The sequence below is a fragment of the Macaca thibetana genome, chromosome 14 (assembly GCF_024542745.1).
Source record: "Macaca thibetana thibetana isolate TM-01 chromosome 14, ASM2454274v1, whole genome shotgun sequence".
Lineage (NCBI taxonomy): Eukaryota > Metazoa > Chordata > Mammalia > Primates > Cercopithecidae > Macaca > Macaca thibetana.
The window spans coordinates 19,439,572-19,458,691 of record NC_065591.1 but is presented as its reverse complement, the minus strand read 5'-3'; the positions used below and the strand labels follow the sequence as shown (position 1 = coordinate 19,458,691).

The 19,120-nt window shown below is 35.2% G+C and overlaps 1 protein-coding gene across 24 annotated transcripts in view; it reads right to left on the bottom strand.

Moving 5' to 3' along the window:
* PHF21A (PHD finger protein 21A) overlaps positions 1–19,120 on the bottom strand; it is a 191,035-nt gene that overhangs the window by 146,144 nt on the left and 25,771 nt on the right. For 12 of the 24 annotated variants that reach the window (XR_007719287.1, XM_050757554.1, XM_050757569.1 and 9 more), the window contains 5 exons: positions 15,084–15,124; positions 13,363–13,474; positions 7,424–7,560; positions 2,140–2,172; positions 773–838 (listed from right to left, as the gene is read on the bottom strand). Coding sequence is in view for 22 of the 24 variants with exons in the window: in XM_050757554.1 (XP_050613511.1) it covers positions 773–838; positions 2,140–2,172; positions 7,424–7,477 (153 nt within the window). In the remaining 2 variants the exon portion in view is untranslated. Of the gene's footprint in view, positions 1–772; positions 839–2,139; positions 2,173–7,423; positions 7,561–13,362; positions 13,475–15,083; positions 15,125–18,644; positions 19,118–19,120 lie in introns of those variants that run through there. The other 12 variants (XM_050757572.1, XM_050757555.1, XM_050757577.1 and 9 more) reach the window with 3 other exon arrangements.

Sequence of the window (19,120 nt, the reverse complement as noted above, 5' to 3'; positions counted from 1 at the left end):
CATTCACCTCCTCCAAGACAGAAAACCACTCTTTCTAACCAGAGGGAGAGCGGTGGGGAAGAAACAAGAAAACAAATGCTTCATGGGATTACCATAAACATCTACTTATAACTCTATCATTTGCCACACTCCACCTGGTGGCAGGCACTGCCTGAACTGGTAAAGTGGAGGTCATCATACAAAAAATTCCAAAGAATATTTTCCTGGTGTCCTTGGAAAAAACCAAGATGTTCTTCTCCTGCCCTGCCCTATATAGAATACGTCTAATAAGTTTTTTCACGTAATAGTAGGTCAATATCTAATAGAGATTAACATAAAGGCATGACCATACTTAGAATGGGAGACCTACATTTAGAGCAATCTACTTACAAGAAAATTCTCTCCACAGTAAGTTAAATGTCAGCTCAAGGCTTTAAGACAGGTAACAAGGTACATGCAGCACCTACAAGATTCTCTATCACCTATTCTCACTAACTGCCTTTACCCCATCCCCTATGGGTAAACTATGGAGTTTAATTAACACAGTTAACGGCAGCCTGCCACATTGCTTTTAGGTATTTGCCAGTAACATATACCCATGGGATACTCTAGAGACTGATTTCAACCAAAAATAAAAATAGATAAACAGAGCTCAAACAAAATTAAAACCAAGTCTGGCTGCCCACACTTATTTTCACACATGAGGAAAAATAGCAGTTCTCTTAGAAGCCTCGAGCAGACATATCTTTAGAACACAATGTTAAAAATATGCCCCCCTCCCCTTTTCCCCTACCTGTTTCTCACTCAAAGCTGTGATTTTGGCTTGGAGTTCATGAAGCTGTTTCTTTAAGTCAGCATTCTGATTGGAAAGAAAAAATATCTGTGAGAAAGATAGTTCATTTGTTAACAGAATAGTAGCAGGAAGACTATGCATACTGTATTACAAATGATGAAGCATCAGCCAATCAAATCTGTCATGCATTACACTGTAGCCATAATACCATCACCTAATGCACAGATCCTAAATATAGGCTCCTCTCACCGAAACAGGAGCAGCTCCTCTGCAACTGTTTTAAATTACAGAAAGTTTTATATTTGAGCATCTTATACTCTAAGAGTACCTGTCCACTAAAATATTCTTATTCTTTATAGAAAGTATCCATTAACAGAAAACCCAAAGCTCCACTAATCACACAAAAGTAGGAAAATGGAGGTTATAAGTATGCATACACTACATGCTTTACAGCATTATCAACAAAGATAAGAGGTTTTTCTCCACTTGCCCTCTCCCTTATTTAGCAAAGTACATTTGTTATTTTAGCCTAGATCTGAAAAGCTGTCAGTACTGCAACTGCCTTAACACTACATCATTCAAATTAACACACTGACTACCAGGGCATTTTCTCAGTTCTAAAATTCTAGGAATCAAAAAAAGAATACTATTTTAGATGAGATACACTGAGCATGATTGCCTTTTACTAAAGTAGGCAAAAAATTCCAAAATTAAAGTTTTCAAATGCTTAATGTAGCAGGACAGCCTACTAGCAGACTGAACACCACCCTAATGAGAGACTGGTTTTACTTGATTTGTCTCACATACAATTATTTCAATTTACCCTGCTTGGTCTTCTGTCAGGGTTAGGGAACACATCCTCCCCGTCTATTGAATTTGGTTTACTCCATGTGGACTTTTTTATTAGTGTATTTGACATAAGGCTTCCCCAATGAGATCACCCACAATGCTGTCCAACAAGTTACTGTCCTGCCCACCTCAGATTCTTCAGGTTAAGACAATTCTGTTACATGATCACCAATATTACGACAGAAAGCCTCAAACACTCTGATTTTGAATAAGTGGGTTTATGGAAATGAATTTAAGCTATATGATGAGTATTAACTCAATATTTTTCTCCAAAATACTCAAACCAATTAATATAAAACCAAAATAATAGTAACAAAAATGAAATAATAGCTATATTAAAATAGAATGAATTTTTCTAAACTCTTAAAACCTGAAGATAAATGTATTAAAAATAATTGCTATTAGAAATGAAGTAATTCTTAAAAGTTAAGTACCATCTATATTTAAGTATTTTATGGTGATTTTATTTTAAATTATTTTTAAATTTAACAATTACATGAATAAAAATAGTAGTTTACCTGTGGATCCTGCTTCATCTGAGCAACCAGTTTCTGGTAATAAAGAGAGAAAAAGAGCCATTAGTCTTACATATTAACTCCCTATGGCTAATCAGGTTTGGACCAAAAAATCTAGGATTTTAAGTTAACACAAAACAATGAGCAACACCACAATCAGAACAGACTAAAACCTTCTGTGATGCATGTAATAGGCTCAGGAGACACTTCCTTCAATAAAAAAATCAAACCACCACTTTATATTTGAAATGAAAAAGTGCCTGATTTTTAAATCTGGACAGAGATGGGTGACAATGGCTTCCGAAAGGAATTTAAACAAGCTGGATGCTCCAAAAGCCAAACATCCCTTTCAAATGCTGTCAATGTCTGGAGTCCCAAACAAGGCCTGGAAAGAAGCTGGCCCCACACAAAACCGGCCTGTTACATACAGAGCAAAGTACAGATTTGGCAGGTCTATTGATTTGGTTCTTACCACTGAAGGAGTGTAGTGTCCCATGTGACTTTGCCACAGTCTTCTCTCAAGAAGGAGTTAGGTGCAGGGGAGGACAAGTTCAGTGGGGCAGTGATACTCAGTATTTGAGAACAAGGAAGTGCAGGAACAATACAAAATTCTATCTAACTCAATTCCTCTGGGAAAGAGAGTGCTACCCAATACTGAATGGAAAAGATCTTTGCTAGGGAAAACAGAAGCCCAAACAAATAACAAAGAAAGAAAGAAAAATGAATGTCTTTTGACCTAACCCAACTTCTAAAATCATTGCTGCCCAAAGGTAACAATAACCATAGACAGAAGAATTTGAAGGATAAAGGAGCATCAGAAGTCCTAAAGTAACTGGGAATAAGCTATTACCCAAGTCAATTTTTCATGTAATGGAAAAATTTGTCACTCTCTTTTGGTGACTCTCTTTTGGTGACAAGGCACTTTTAAATTGTTTAGTTGTAAAATAAAACCTTTCTAAAAATATACTATATATTTATCTAACTACTACCTTTTTTTTTTTTTTTTTTTTTGAGACAGGGTCTTCCTCTGTCACCTAGGCTGGAGTACAGTGGTGTGATCATGGCTCGCTGCAGCCTTAACCTCCTGGGCTTAAGTGATCCTTCCACCTCAGCCTCCCGAGTAGCTAGGACCCCAGGTGCACACCAGCACACCTGGCTAATTTTTAAATTTTTTGTAGAGACAGGGTCTTGTTATGTTGCCCAGGCTGGTCTTAAACTCCTAGTCTCAATGAATCCTCCCTCCTCAGCCTCCCAAAGTGCTGAGATTAAGGTGTGAGCCACCACACCCACCCTAACTTCTTAAAAAGAAGAAAAAAAATTTTTTAAATCAAGCTTTTATTGATACTTAGAGGAATGATTATATTAATATACTAAACTATAAACAATAGAGTCCTTACAAAAAAGGTCCCAAACTACAATGTTTTAAAGTTCTTAAATCCACACTGTAGTTTTCCAGTCCACTCCTTAACGTCAAGTAGTCAGCCAGAACATTTTTTTTTTTTTAAAGATGGGATCTCATTCTGTCACCGAGGCTGCAGTGCAGTGGCACAATCACAGATCAATGCAGCCTCCAACTCCTGGGCTCTAGCAATCTTCCCACCTTATCTTCCTAAGTAGTTGGGACTACAGATGTGCATCAACATATCCAGGTCTGGTTTTTGTTTTTTGGTTTTTTAAAATATTTTTAAGAGATGAGGTCTCGCTGTGTAATGCAGGCTGGTCTCGAAATCCTGACTTCATGCGATCCTTCTGCCTCAGTCTCACAAGTAGCTTGGATTATAGGTTTGAACTATCAGGCTTGGTTAATTTTTATTTTTCAAATATTTTTAAGAGATGAGGTCTCACTATGTTATCCAAGCTGATATTGAAATCCTGACCTCAAGCGATCCTCCCACCTCAGCCTCCTGAGTAGCTGAGATTACAGGCATAAGCCACCACGTCCAGCTCTTGCTACTATTCTAACAACCCTGAAATCCAGCTCAAATTTGCTGTTTCAGACCTGCTGTGTGGTACACTCACTGGACTAATTTTAAGATGAGGGAATAGGTTGTAATAATCTAAGAAATCCTCCTTTAGTAAAATGTATAATCTTTAGTGTATCACTTCAGACATTTATTCTAATTGGTCAAGTCTTTCTCCCTGGTGCTAAGACACGTTTTAGATAACTGAGGTTGCCAACCATGTGACCTCCAAATACATAAGGTATGTGTCACTATATTCTACTTCATATTTAATGGTAGTAGCTCTTCTATATCCTAGTCTTGATCTACAAAACAGAAACAATACATATTCCAAGAGTTTAAGGGAATTGAAACACAAGGTTTTATACATATACATTTTTACATTAATGCTAGCCACACTCATCAATGAAAAAAGCTCTTGATTTTCCTTTTTGATTTGGTTACCAGAGCTGAAAAAGGTTTTCTTCCAGACACTGGAATTTAAAAATTCACTGATAACCACATGAAGTCTTCACCTCTAAAGGAAATAAATAAGCCAACTTTTCTATCTATAAGCAGTTAAACTGCATTTTAGACAATCAGGGGTAGGACCGGACAAGCTGGGCAACTTACTGGACCATCCAAATCCCTAGTAACTTTAAGCTGACATCATGTTAACAAAGTTAAGTTACTTTCCACAAGAATGTGGCAATATTTCTTGAGGATATACTTTATGCCAAAGGTAAGCAGAAAAACCCATAGGCCAAATCTGGCCCGCCATTGTTTTTGCAAATAAAGTTTTATGGAAAAAAGTCATATTCATTCATTTATATATTGTCCGTGGCTGTTTTGTACGTGCAACTGCAGAGCATAGTAGTTGTGACAGACCATAAATTACCCGCAAAGCCAGAAATATTTTACTATGTGTCCCCTTTCAAAAAAATTTGCTAACCTCTGTTTTATACTATTTTCCTTTTCATATAAATACCCTGAAAATTTAAATGTGATTTCCATCAAAACTAAATAAGGTCAAAGAAAGGAGGAGGAGAAAAGACAATTTCCCCAAAAAGATGAGATGTCCATCACAGGACATTATTACTTAAATATTTATTGAACATCAGCTATGTGTACATTGCTACTTTCGTAACTATCTCCCATTCGTAACAAAAACACAAAGAACAAAAATATACTTTAACTACAGCAATACCAGGTAGTTTCAGAACATATTTTCTATCCAGTAAGCTCAATTTCAGCCCTAATCTCATTCCCTAGCTAGAAATGCAACCAAGGGTGGCTTTTGTCCCAATATTTAGTCAAATGTATGTTCTGGCTTTGGTCTCAGCCTAGTAACCAACGCCCCTACCTTGATGTCATTTCTAGCATGCCTCAACTTGTCATGATCAATGATTGTGTAGGTGACACCATATAAATTATTTTTCCAAAAATAGTAAAGTATTACAGATATAACTGGAGTGAAATATATGCTTTCTCTGTTAAAATATTATTGGCATAGAAATAAATGTTTATTATCACACAAACAAAATGTTGTATAAATAAAGGATGAATATAAAAGCTATTAATTTTATGCTCAAAGCTGACAGTTAATATGAATAGTAAGAGAGTGTTTAGAATAACTTTAGGAACTATATCCCTTTTGAGTCAACAAATGTAAATTTAAAATTTTAATTAGATTTAAAACAGAATAATAAATATTAAGTATTTTCATAATTGCGATGTTTATAAAATTGGTATGCTTGAATTCAGAATATGAAACAAAATATTTAGTAATTAACTTCAATTAATTTAGGTCATGAGCCTTTCAAGAAAGGATTATTTGGGAGACTTGCTCATATCTTGCGAGGAGGAACTAAAGCAGAATGTTAACTTTGCCATCTCAATACTTCTTTAGAGGAGGAAAAACTCCAAAAATCACACACAACATCATAAAATTATCCTTGATCCATATAAATTTCAGATTGACTACTGTACTCCCAAAATTCATTCTATGATGATGTTAGCTTTGCACCAAATGTGAATTTAATTTTTATCACTTGCCATTCAGCCAAACTGGGTATTCAACACACCTCTATGTTAAACTAGTTTCACTCAGAAAAAGACAAGCTTGTTTTTGTAACAAATTTCTGCTCTCCTCAGTCAGTACCAGAAGCAAAGTTAAAAAAAAAAAAAAAGTACACAGCTTATTGCCTACTTAAAGAAGCCCACGTGCACAGGGCCAACTCCGCAGCGGAACAAGAGTTTAACGAGATCCGGAGCAGCAGCAGGGATTTCTGAACAGGTGCTTTTGAAGCTTCCTTTAAGTTCTCACCTACACTAATTCTGAGCAATGTGCAAATCTAGTAGTTATCAAAGGCCCAAGATATTCTCCCAATGATTTCAAAAGTTAATGTTACCTTAGACTACTCAGATAAACAAAGGAAACTATACCTAAGAACAAACACCTTTAAAAAGTAGTTTTACTTATCCTTCTCTGCACTCCCATATCCCCAATTGTTACAAATTCAAAAGCAGTCAATGCATCATCCTTTATCACTTTTGAGTACCAAGGATTAGATACATGCATGTGTATGTGTGTCTTCAGCCTGATGTCCAGCTAAAGTCTAGAAAGATATAAAACAATGGTACTCTGTTTACATAACAAATTTTAAATGTAATTATTTAAAGATAGCTTTTTGTCTTGATTATAGTTATGTATATTTTTACTTTTATATATTCATATATAAATTATATTTAGTATTTTAATATTTTACTATTATATACATAAAATATATTGTTTTACAAATGTATTTAAAATATATTTTATTTATATATACATTTTTATAGTTACTTTAAATGTTTGTTTAGTCTGGGTATCTGAGGTAAAATATAAGAATTGTAAAATCTGAAATTTAAACATCTGTGAAGATAATCACATTTTCTTTAAGGAAGATTGGAATCAACGCATAAAGCTGAGTCATATGATCTGTAAAAACTTTAGTACATATGGTAGTTGAGTTAGACATGTTGTTATTTAAAACATGCAAGTTAAATCACATGAATAAAGTCCTTCAGATGAACCAAAAAGCAGAAAAAAGATTTCTTTCTTTTTTGTTAACACCTTTGGTGTATGAAAAAAATCTTTTCAGTGCTTTTCTCTAGAAAGGAAGTCAGGAATACTTTAAGTTCTTAAAAGTAGTATCTATGACTTTGCTGAGTAGTGATAAAAGGCAAACGACATGACTCTTGGACAAAATTGTCTTAAAGATTATTAAAAACCGTACTAAACACCAGAGATGGGCTTGTTTACTAATCTTAACAACAATGTGGGAGAAGCCAATAATACAACGTACCTGGTGAACCTGAATTTCCACTTTAAGAGCCTCCTGTAGAGTCTGCAACTCCATCCTCTACCTTCTCCACTTTCTCTGCTAATTCTATAGTTTCTTCAGCCTCTGTTTAAAGTAACAAACTCCTCTTCTCACTGCAGCTGTAAAGATCGTAAAATGTTTTGGATCATTACATTTGAAACAAATATAATATTTATGTCAAATAAATTATGTTAGTAAAAAAATATCTGATTCTCTAACGCAGGGCAAGAAATTTCCCAAAGAGACTTTTTTTCCCCAAAACAATTCTTCAAGTATTCCTCTAAAGAACACTTCAAATAACTAAGAAATGAAAAACAAAAAAAGGGTTTAATCTGGTCATGGAAACATCTAAGCACCCACTACATGCTCAGCACTGTATTAATCACTACATACTGAGGATACAGAGCTGAATAAGACCACTTCTGCCTTCAATGAGACTATAACCATTCAGGACACACTGTCCTCAGAAAGAGACATATAACAACAGTATCATACATTTTTAAACTTCACACAGAGTGGACTGGAGAGTTCGGGGTTTCTCAGAGGTTAAAGAATGCCGGGGTAGTTTCATTTGGATGGGTTCTCACTCTACATAAAAAATAGAGAAACTCAAAATGGGGAAATTCTGGTATAACTTAAACATTTACATTTAACAAATTAATACTCAACACAGACAAATACAATGCAATATAACTGTGCTATCACAAAGTTATGATGTGGATATTTTAAAATCTATCTATCGTGTGTAACATGAGGTAGTCTATAATGGAACACACATCCAGCTTTACAATGAAAATCATCTTTCAAGCTTGCCAGTCATCTCTTTGACTATACATATGGCAAGTGGAGATAATGTCAAAAGTCTAAATCTGTTCATGTGACACCCAGCTTGACCTTCCTATCCTCCTCCAATCATCACTACTCTAATTTAAATTATTTCAATGGCTAATTTATCCTTTATTATTTTTTTTCCATTCTTGAATGTGGCCTTAGACATTATTTTAGTACTCTGCCAAAGCAAAAGTCTGTTTTTGCCTGAATAAATTTAAATTTTACTTCAAATTTCTTTTCTTCTTTGCACCTATAAAACTTGTAGCTAGAGCTGCTTTTTAGCATTCATATAAACTGGGGAAGAGAACAATCAGAAAGTGAGAGGAACCACTACTCCTTAAACCAATACAATAAGATTCATGATCTTCATACTTCTAAATATTATTTACCTATGGGTAAAGTCTATATTCAACCTGAGTTTTCTAAGAGCCCTTTGAAAACTCTTTTAACAGAGTTATAACGGAATCATTAGGGAATATATTCCTGTGAATATGAGTTTTCATTATATTTGCTTATTCTCATTAGGCATAAAACATCAGCAGAAATCTCTCTCTTAGGGCTTATATACTAGATTATACAACATCAAAATACTCAAACCTAAGAAAGAATAAATTCCAAAAATGCAAAATTCCTTTAAATTCACATTTGCAAACGATAGGAAAAGTTTACTGTAGAATGATAATGTTAACCAAAACATTTTAAAAGGCAGTATATTTAGGGGAGATATTAATAATTTAGAAAGGGAGACATACTGTGGTGAACAAATCTGGGTAGTTTTAGCTACTATCTTTTAAAATATTTGGAATGATAACCAATCAGTCAGTAAGTATCAGAATCATTAAGTCACTAAGACCAAGATTTTTGTTATCATGTAAGCTTACTCTAACTGCAATACTAAAGTTAAAACTACACAGCCACTTTAAATACCAAAATAATCTCCCTACTCAAATTCTTGACTTATATATTACAGTTCTTCTTGAAAACAACACTTGGTTTTAATTTTTACAAGGCTCTACCAGAAAATGTGTCCAAAACGATTCCTTATAATTTCTGTCAAGAATCACTTTGAAGTTGAAGGGGTATTTTTCAAATATTCATACTTCATTCTACTGGTAGTAACATAAAACCATAGTTCAACTCAATTTACATAAACTCTGGAAATGAACGGCAGGTTAAAACATGAAGAACTCACATTATACATGACAAAGGGCTAATATAGTTTATATATTTAGGGCCCTCACAAATTGATAACAAAAATCTATGAAAAAACAATTTACAGAAGAAATAAGAATGACCAAGAAACATGAAGAACTTCCATCATCAATTAAGACACAGAAATATAATTAAGATTATATGTTTTGTCTATTAAACTGAAGACCTATAAAATAATAATACTCTGAGCTGTCTAGAATTTATAAAGTGCCACTTTATAATTTGCTGATGGTTATCTCTAGGTAGTAGCAGTGACAATTATTTACTTTCTTCTTTTTAGGGTATTGATATTTTCAAAATTTTCCATAAAAAATATGCACATTTTTTTAAACAAGAAAACATTAACCAAGGATTTGTAGATAAAACATCAGAAAATGTTATACTATCAAACAAAATGCTCAGGAAAAGAAAAAGTTAAAACCAGGGTTTAACCTGAAGACTGTAAATGTCAAAGAGTGCCTCGCACAATAATAAGCCTGCAACTCAAGTTAATGAGGAGCTGATGGCTTTTACTTTCTCCATCAGATTGTTGTCTGCTTCTTAGAGATACACAAAGGCATGAAGTTTTATTCAGCAAGGACTCTGAATGCCAATTACTCATTTTATTTCAAAATAAAACTGAAGGGTTAAAAAAGTTAGGACTAGTTGTAGAAAAACATATGAAGGATTAGAAGATTCCTTTGAAATTCTTTTTCTTTTCTTCAGAAAGGTCTCTTTCTGGATAGTAATTTTAAGAGATTGGTCTGTGCAGAAAGAAATTATAGACATGTATCTATAGTTTACAAAAAAAAGGCAGGTACAAGTTGAATCTTGTTTTTTTAATTTTATTTTTTCTTGTAGAGAAGAGGTCTCATATGTTGCCCAGGCTGGTTACGAATACATGCTGAATCTTTTGAAGAAATTTTTTTCCTGAGACAGGGTCTCACTGTGTCACCCAGGCTGAAGTTTAGTGGTGCGATCACAGCTCACTGCAGCCTCAACTTGCTGGGCTCAAGTGATCCTCCTGCCTCTCAGCCTCTTGAGTAGCTGTGACTACAGGTGTGCCCTACCACACCTGGCTGATTTTTGTATTTTTTTATAGTGACAGGGTTTCACCATGTTGCCCGGGCTGGTCTTGAGTTCCTGGGCTAAAGTGATCCATCCACCTTCAGCCTCCCAAAGTATGGGATTACAGGTGTGAGCCACTACACCCAGCTGAAAAAATATTTTGAGGTCTTGGACATCTCATGCAGTCATCATCTGAACACCACTGGGAGGCAGTTTATAGCATCAAAAGAATTATTTGCTACATTTGTAAAAGATGATTTAACATATTTTGACCAATTCTAACAAGTTATAAATAATAAATCAGTTGTTGCAAGGTGAATACCATCAGACTCACAAGACGGTAACACACTGTATTCCAGCATAATGAATGACTCTAACCATCCAACAGTTCTACAAGTCACTATCAGCAAGGCCACTTGCCTAGCCCAAAATACTAGCATATGCAATCTTCCAAACTGTACACGTCAAACCATTCTGATACCTAATGGCCTCTAACCTTCCAATAACAACAACAACAACAAAAAAAACATAAAATCAAACACACAAACCAAACAAAAACAATAATCAAATCCCACTAAAAAGGTCAGTCATGATATATGGAAAGCACATTCACCACCCCAAAAACCAAAAAACGCTAATTCTACTTACTCACTGTGTGACTACTCTCATCCTCGGGGTTTGTTTGCTTGTAAATCAGGAAAATGGAAACAGTATCACCTACTTCATAAGACTGCTGTGGTTTAAATAAGGCAAAATTATATGAAAAGCCTTTTGCCAACTGTAAAGTTTTATGATGGTTTTAAAACAATTCTTTTCTCTATACAGAACTTTTAATAAAACTTCTCTACATAGTATATATCTAGAAGACTGTAGCCTTTTATGTTCTCAAATTCTCTGTGGAGGTTCTTCTAACTATTTCTCTGGGTATACTTCTGCTTGAAGGTATGTGACCTGCAGGTATTTTATTATGATTCTAATAACTCATAGGAAAGCTATAACTCTGATTTGGATGTTACTGACTTAACAGAAACATTTTTCCAATCAAAACTTGACTCATCAACCAACATTTCTTTAACAATAAGTCCATGCCAGTGTGCCCCCAAACTGTCCCTAAAAAGGACAACTCCATGTTCTCTATACCATGCATTTATTTGATGTGAAACTCCTCTGCTTTTTATCTATATTCTCAGACACAATGTTTAAGTTTAATTCATTTTCTTACATAGGAAAAAGTAGAAGGTCTTGACAGATCTATGTATCTTTACTTCTTGTCCCATGCTTAATATCTGAATATCAGGTTTCAATTTGTACAAAATACTTACTTCTTACTATGTATCTAACATGTAGGGAGATAAAATAATATCTTTATTAGCAGTAGTGCTAAAATTACCATGAATGCTAAAAATAAAAAAATTCTTGGCCGGGCGCGGTGGCTCACGCCTGTAATCCCAACACTTTGGGAGGCCAAGGCCGGCGGATCACAAGGTCAGGAGATCGAGACCCTCCTGGCGAACATGATGAAACCCCGTCTCTACTAAAAATACAAAAAAAATTAGCCGGGCGTGGTGGTGGACGCCTGTAGTCACAGCTTCTCGGGAGGCTGAGGCAGGAGAATGGCGTGAACCCGGGAGGCAGCGGAGCTTGCAGTGAGCGGAGATCGCGCCACTGTACTCCAGCCTGGGCGACAGAGTGAGACTCCGTCTCAAAAAATAAATAAATAAATAAAATTATTCTAATACTATTTATGAAAACATTAACATTTACTAACATGAATCAATACAAATGACAACATTAAAAAACACAATATATTGTCTATTTTCTTATCATTTAGCAAATTTTCAACACATCTTGATTTATTTTCGTCACGGTGTTTCTTTTATGACACTACACAAGTGAACAGAAAATACTACTGCACAAAGCGCTTGGCAACCCTGATTTTAGAGGCGAACCCTCTGAATCTGGTAAGGTTACTATGTTCAAATCCCAGTATGACAGCTGTTGACAAATACCTCCTTAGCTTGTTGGATATTTCCATACTATTAAATTATATTTAATAATGTTGTTTCCTATTAAATTAAATCAAAAAATATATATGCATACATATCATTACATTTATGATACCTAAATACCTGAATGTATGTGAATATAAAGTATCTTTCTCATCTCTATTTGTTTTGGAGGGGGTTGGGGGCAGGTCCTCACTTTTTAAAAAAGGAATCTCTACACAGGTCATACCTCCACTGCAATGTGCAGGCTATTACGGTGCCTTGGGCCAGGCTGGGGTTCCCCATAGCACCCTCCTGCACAAGTCTATGTAGTGTCCTGGACCCCTCCCTACCATCATCAGTGCTCAGCCCAATATACAGTTTCTACCTCTGCTTCCTGGGGTCCAGGCTGTCTGCATACACACATTCTTCTATTTCCTAACTTTCTTGACGAAAATTAAGCATGTCTACTAAATTATCCCAACCACATCCAACAAAAGGAAAAAAGTAAGTAAATTTTAAAATACACAGATATTGAAAATGGAAGAGGCTGGGGAGTAGGGTGTGAGAGCATAGTGACAATGAGGCCAAGGTTTTAGAACTAGTTGTCACATTTACCAGAAGGTTATTAATATTTAATGACTATTTTTTAAAAACTGTCCAGACAAGCCTGGCCAGAATCTTACAAATACATACCACACAAAGGATAACACAAGTGGGTGTGGTAGTCTCAGCATAACCAATAAATACTTAATAGAAGTGGAAGTTATGGGAGATAGACTTCAGATCAATATAAGAAAAAGGAAGAACTAAGGATAAGAGTTGTACAAAAAAGGAATGGGTTACCTTATGAGGTAGTGGGCTCCCTGTCATTAGAAGTATTCAAGAATGCTGCATATCATATCCCCCTCTTGGAGATTCACAATGCACATTAGCATATTAAAGGTTCTGAGAAGTCCTGCAGTAAAGAAACCTGTTTAACTTTGTTTAATGCAGCATTTCCCAAATTATTTGACCACAGAACCCTTTTCCCACCCCCACCCCACCTCAATAATACTTATTTTCTGTGGGAGTAGAATTCCTCAGAATACATTATAGAAGATGAGCTACATTTTTTAAAAATGTGGTATTCAATATGTACCTGAATAACAACCTGTCAGGGATCTAGAAGAAACTGCCACACAAGGTAAAATATTGGAGAAGGTCCTTAACTCATTTATACCTAGTGTTCCACTATTGGAACACTAAGCTTGTGGGAGTTATTTATATCCTACTGCTCAAGGTCATCGCCAAGGTCTGATTTTCACAAAAAAATCTGCAATCTCCGGTATAAATGGGTTAAGGTCCCTTCTCTAAAATTCTATCCCATGTCAAAGTAAAGAGCTATAGGATCTTGATTATTTATTTTAAAAGGTTTAATGAGAGAAAGGCTAGTAGAATAAAAAGGTAGTAAATGCAAGGATTAACTAGTTCAAGTGCCTCCACGAAACATGTTCAAATCCCAGTCCCCAAAAGGAAGAGAGACACCACAAGCACCATAAACTATCAAAAGGAAACCTTGGCCAAATATCTGCTATATCTACTCTACCCACCAAGTTAATTACTATTTGAGAGAGAGGATTTAAAATTTTTTTTAAAAAGTAGTAGTCTTGCATTAGGTGACTACCCTATTCCAGCTATCTTATTTGAGTTTAATTTTTTTCATAATACATACTCTCCTAATAAAGTTAATATTTGTTTGATGGTTAGTCACTAGATTGCCCTGTGCGTTCAAAGAAATGTTTAAGAGTGATGAACAGCCATTAAAAAAATCTATCAAAGTAGATATTAGGAAAAAGTGTTCGCCTATATGCCCCACATGATTACATTTCTCTCTCTCTTTTTCTTTTTCCTTTTGAAGAATTATATAAAACAACACACGCTAAAAATTTACTATCAGATATGAGGCTAACTAATCCAATATTAAGTTTAAGAATGTAAATAAACACTAGTCCCAAATTTCAAAGTCAAGTTTCCACAGTTAAATTAACCTAAGTCATTTTGCACACATACTAAGGCCATCAAATATAACAGCATATTAAGTAACATAAAACACTACAGGAATCTTAATCTTCTTTTTTTTTTAAGAGATGAGGGTCTTGTTTTGTTGCCCAAGCTGAACTTGAACTGGCTCAAGCCATCCTCCTGCCTCAGCTTCCTGAGTAACTGGGGCTATAGGCACACACCATTGGGCCTGGCTAGGAATCTGAACTTTTGAATTTCTTGACTTTTGAATTCTCAACCCGAACCATTGCATTAAGGACATTTTTGGAAAAACGGGACTTTTACATCTTAACAGGTTATCAAATGGTGGAACATGCAGGCTTAGTTGTATTAGCAGAAACACAAATGCATTTGAAATATAGCTACATGAAATTAGACAGTTCATTTCCACTTAGTGCAAACAGCAAAGCCCTATTTCTGAGAGAGAGCTTTTGTGCAAAAAAAAAAAAAATCACAATATTTGAATTCTTATCCAGCTAGCATCAGGATCAGGCATACTATGTCTACCTAGTGAAAGTACTTACCAATTTTGGGGAAACTGGCTCTCCTTCAGCAATCTAGCCCCCTATAACAGAAGAACGGGAAAATGGAATTAGACAACACACACATATTTATGACATGTCATTAAAAGTTGAAGACTCAAAGATTTCTGATTTTAAGAAGAAAAAAACAAAACACATACAAGTTTCCAAAGTTTTAAAACCCAAAAGAAAAAAAGAGAAGCAATAGGTAACTTTTACAAAGCAAAGAAAGAACTCAAGGGCAGTTAAATCGCTACTTTTCCATACTTTTTCAAGACAAGGAAAAGTAAGTAGTTGATAATTTTCCTTTCGTAAGAGACATATAGAAATGAAATGCACCTCACTTAAATAACATACAAATACTCCTTCATCCCCAACAAGTGACCTCTACTATCAGTTGTTTTACATTAACAAATTAAGCTAACATCACTAGTTCTTAGTTTGGTCCTCATAAAAGGCATTTTCTTCAATTAATCTTGAAATGTACTTGCCTTATGTAAGGCTTTAAAATCACAGCATTTTATTATAATATATAGTCAGAATTTTAACTAAACTTTTCTTCACATTCTTAGATGTGTCTCACCTTTTTCTTTTTTGAGACAGAGTCTTACTCTGTTGTCCAGGCTCGAGTGCAGTGGCACAGTCACAGCTCACTGCAGCCTCAACCTCCCAGCCTCAAGCAATCCTCCCACCTCAGCCTCCTGAATAGCTGGGACTACAAGTGTGCCACCATGCCTGGCTATTACTTTTATTTTTTTGTAGAGTCAGGCCTCACTATGTTGCCCAAGCTGGTATCAAACCCCTGGGCTCGAGCAATCCTCCCCACCTCAACCTCCCAAAGTGCTGGGATTACAGGTGTGAGCCACCGTGCCTGGCCACGTCTTACCACTTTAAATTGTAAACCACATACGCAAAAGCTATTTGTTTCCACGCCACATATCTAATCAGTGATAAAGCCAGAAAGAAAATTTACGTTTTGGGATCCCAATCCAATATTAGGAAAACAAAAATTAAAACTTTTCCCTTAATATTTTAATATTTAATTATTTAAACTCCACTATGCTATGCTCTAAAACTGCATGTCTTCCTTTTGCCTTAAATATGGTGTTTGTTGACTGGTATTACCCCAATAGTGTCTCATTTCCTCAGGGAATATTTCAAAAGAGCTTCATGTTTCTCAGATTGTAAATCTTTGTTTAACCATGTACAGTTATACCAAACATACAATAAAATTATTTGAAAGGGCCCCGGTTCATACAGTTAGCATTCATTTCCAAAAGAAAGTAATGTGCTATTCTATTCTGCCTTTTCTTTAGCAGCTGTCCTTTTTAAATTTCTCAGGCCCATGCAAATAACAATTTTAATCACAAAGGTTAGGATGACTCCCAACCAAAAGAGAAATCATGCAACAATCTGTAGAACAATGCAGCTATTAAAAAGTGGATTCTTAACACTACTGATATCTATAGGATTCTATGCCACTCAAAAGGTTGCCTGAAACAGTAGCAGGCACATAGTAAATGCTCAATAAATGTTTGTTAAATCAATGAATTGACTAAATAGACACTTAAGCTGTCTGTTGAGGGCTTATCTTCCCTATTAGGGCTTTCATGTTAGCTCCTTCAGGCTGGCGATAATTTCTTATGCATCGATTTCTAGCAGCATTATTTGTTAAATGAATGACTTTCTGGAACTGTTTTCATCCACCTTGTTGATTAGGAAGTAAAATATTACCACTTTAAAATATAATAAAAAGGAAAAGACTGATAAATTGGACAAAATTAAAATTAAGAACTTCTGTTCATCAAAAAAACACCATTAAGAAAGTGAAAAGGTAAACCACAGAACTGGAGGTGATAATTATAGTATATATAATCAACACAGGCTTATACCCAGAATATATAAAACATGTTGAAATTCAAAGTGATGAGGATGGGACTGGGATTTTAACTTATAGAGCATTTGAGAAAGTATTAATAAATGCTGCTGAAAAGGCATATCCAACAAAAGACAGCACAATGTACATATACCTTATCTCCAAGGCATTTTCCCCAAAAATGAGTAGCAGGGCCAATCCTAAACTGATAAAGAATTTTGCCATGATATCCTGAAATCATGATGTCATCAAACTGCTCATAAGACTACTTGTAGGGACTGCAGAAATCGCATAGAAAATCAAAGCTGGAGAAGTTAAGTGATTTCCCCAAAGGTCACTCAGCTAGCTGATAGTGAAGCTGGAGAAGAGCTTACGGGCTCGAGATTCCTTGGCTGAGCTCATTTTCCACTAGACCTTACTTTTTCTTAACCCGCTGCAGCAGTTACTCTTCTAAAAAACAAACTACAATAAACACTAGCAAAATATTTTTGGAAAAGTCTGCACATAAAGTTTTAAAGGAAAATCACATAAGTAAGCCATCTAGGGCAAGTCTTAAAACATGAAATCCTGGCCGGGCACAGGGGCTCATGCCTGTAATCCCAGCACTTTGGGAGGCCAAAGCGGGCAGATCACAAGGTCAGGAGATCGAGACCATCCTGGCCAACATGGTGAATAATAATTATTTAGTAGAAGTCGCTACTAAAACTACAAAAAAAAAAAAAAAAATGAGCTGGGTATGGTGGCGTGCACCTGTAATCCCAGCTACTTGGGAGGCTGAGGCAGGAGAATCCCTTGAACCTGGGAGGCAGAGATTGTAATGAACTGAGATCGCACCACTACACACACTACACTCCTGCCTGGCGACAGAGTGAGTCTCCATCCTCCCCCCCAAAAAAAGAAAAAAAAACCCATGAAATCCTTTAAACCTAAGGGATCCCCATGAATGGGCTTCAGAGGGGTCTGTCAACTCCTTCATACTATATGCTAAATTCTATACATATCAGCAGAGGTACAGTTTTCTTGGAAGACGGTCCATGGCTTTCACTGGTTTCACAATGAGGTTCAAATACCCAAAAAGAAGAAATTATTTTTAGACTAATAATTCTTAAACACTGTGCACATGAGAAATCCCAAAGTCTTTCTTCTTAACATTGCATATTAATTGACTACCATTTGGAAATTGACAAAAAAAAAGAAAAGCAAATATTTTATTTCTATAATTTAAGAAGACTCAGCAGCAAAAAGCAACATCTATACACACATTTGTGCTTTTTACACTATCCATATGTAAAACATATTTATGTTTGAAATTCAAGTTTGATTTCTTCATGTTAAGCTGGTTAAAAGCCACTTAGTTTGTTTTTCACATACATTTCACGCTTCTAACTAAGGTACTTCAAAATTTTAATCATATTCGCTTAAATTTTTAAAAGATAGATTTGTTCTTGAAAAATATATCCAAAACACCTAAGTTAGAGTAAATGAAAGTATTTGTGCTTTTAGAGGTGTTATATTATCTTGCTAATATAATGTCATACAAAAACTGAAGATTGTTTACCTCTCCAGAACTTCAAAGGTAACTGCTCTAATTAGAGCTGGTAAAGAAACAAATCATCCGATTTCTGATATGGTTATAATATTTTAAATATTATAAATAAATCTAAAGTGATTAATAATTATTTAAATACCTTTTGTAAAATATCTGAAACCCTTGCATATGAAGAATCTGTATCAAACAAACAAAACTTGCAGAGAAAAAGTTTAATACTAGCTCATGTTTTAAATTAGGCTAAAATTTAATTCACCCTACTACAAATTTCAAATAATTAAGTTTATAGCCTGTGCTCAATCATAAATTTTGATAAGGGACTAGAATAGCACAGATAATTGTCATTCAAAGATACTTTAAAATGTCACCTTACCCAGAAGATTCAATCTCTTCTCTTCCCCTACTATACCAAACTGATAGAGGCCCCCAAACTGAGTTTTATATACCACTGGCTTTACTGTTTTTTATCTGCCCTTCCTAACTTCCAACAGAAAGCAAGTAAGTTTGAAATAAATGTAAATGCAGATAAGTGGTTAGAAGAAAAGGCAGAATCCCATTTGATCAGTTTAGTCCTTGGGGCCCCAACATCTTAAAAACCATCCCTCTTGTCCCCAC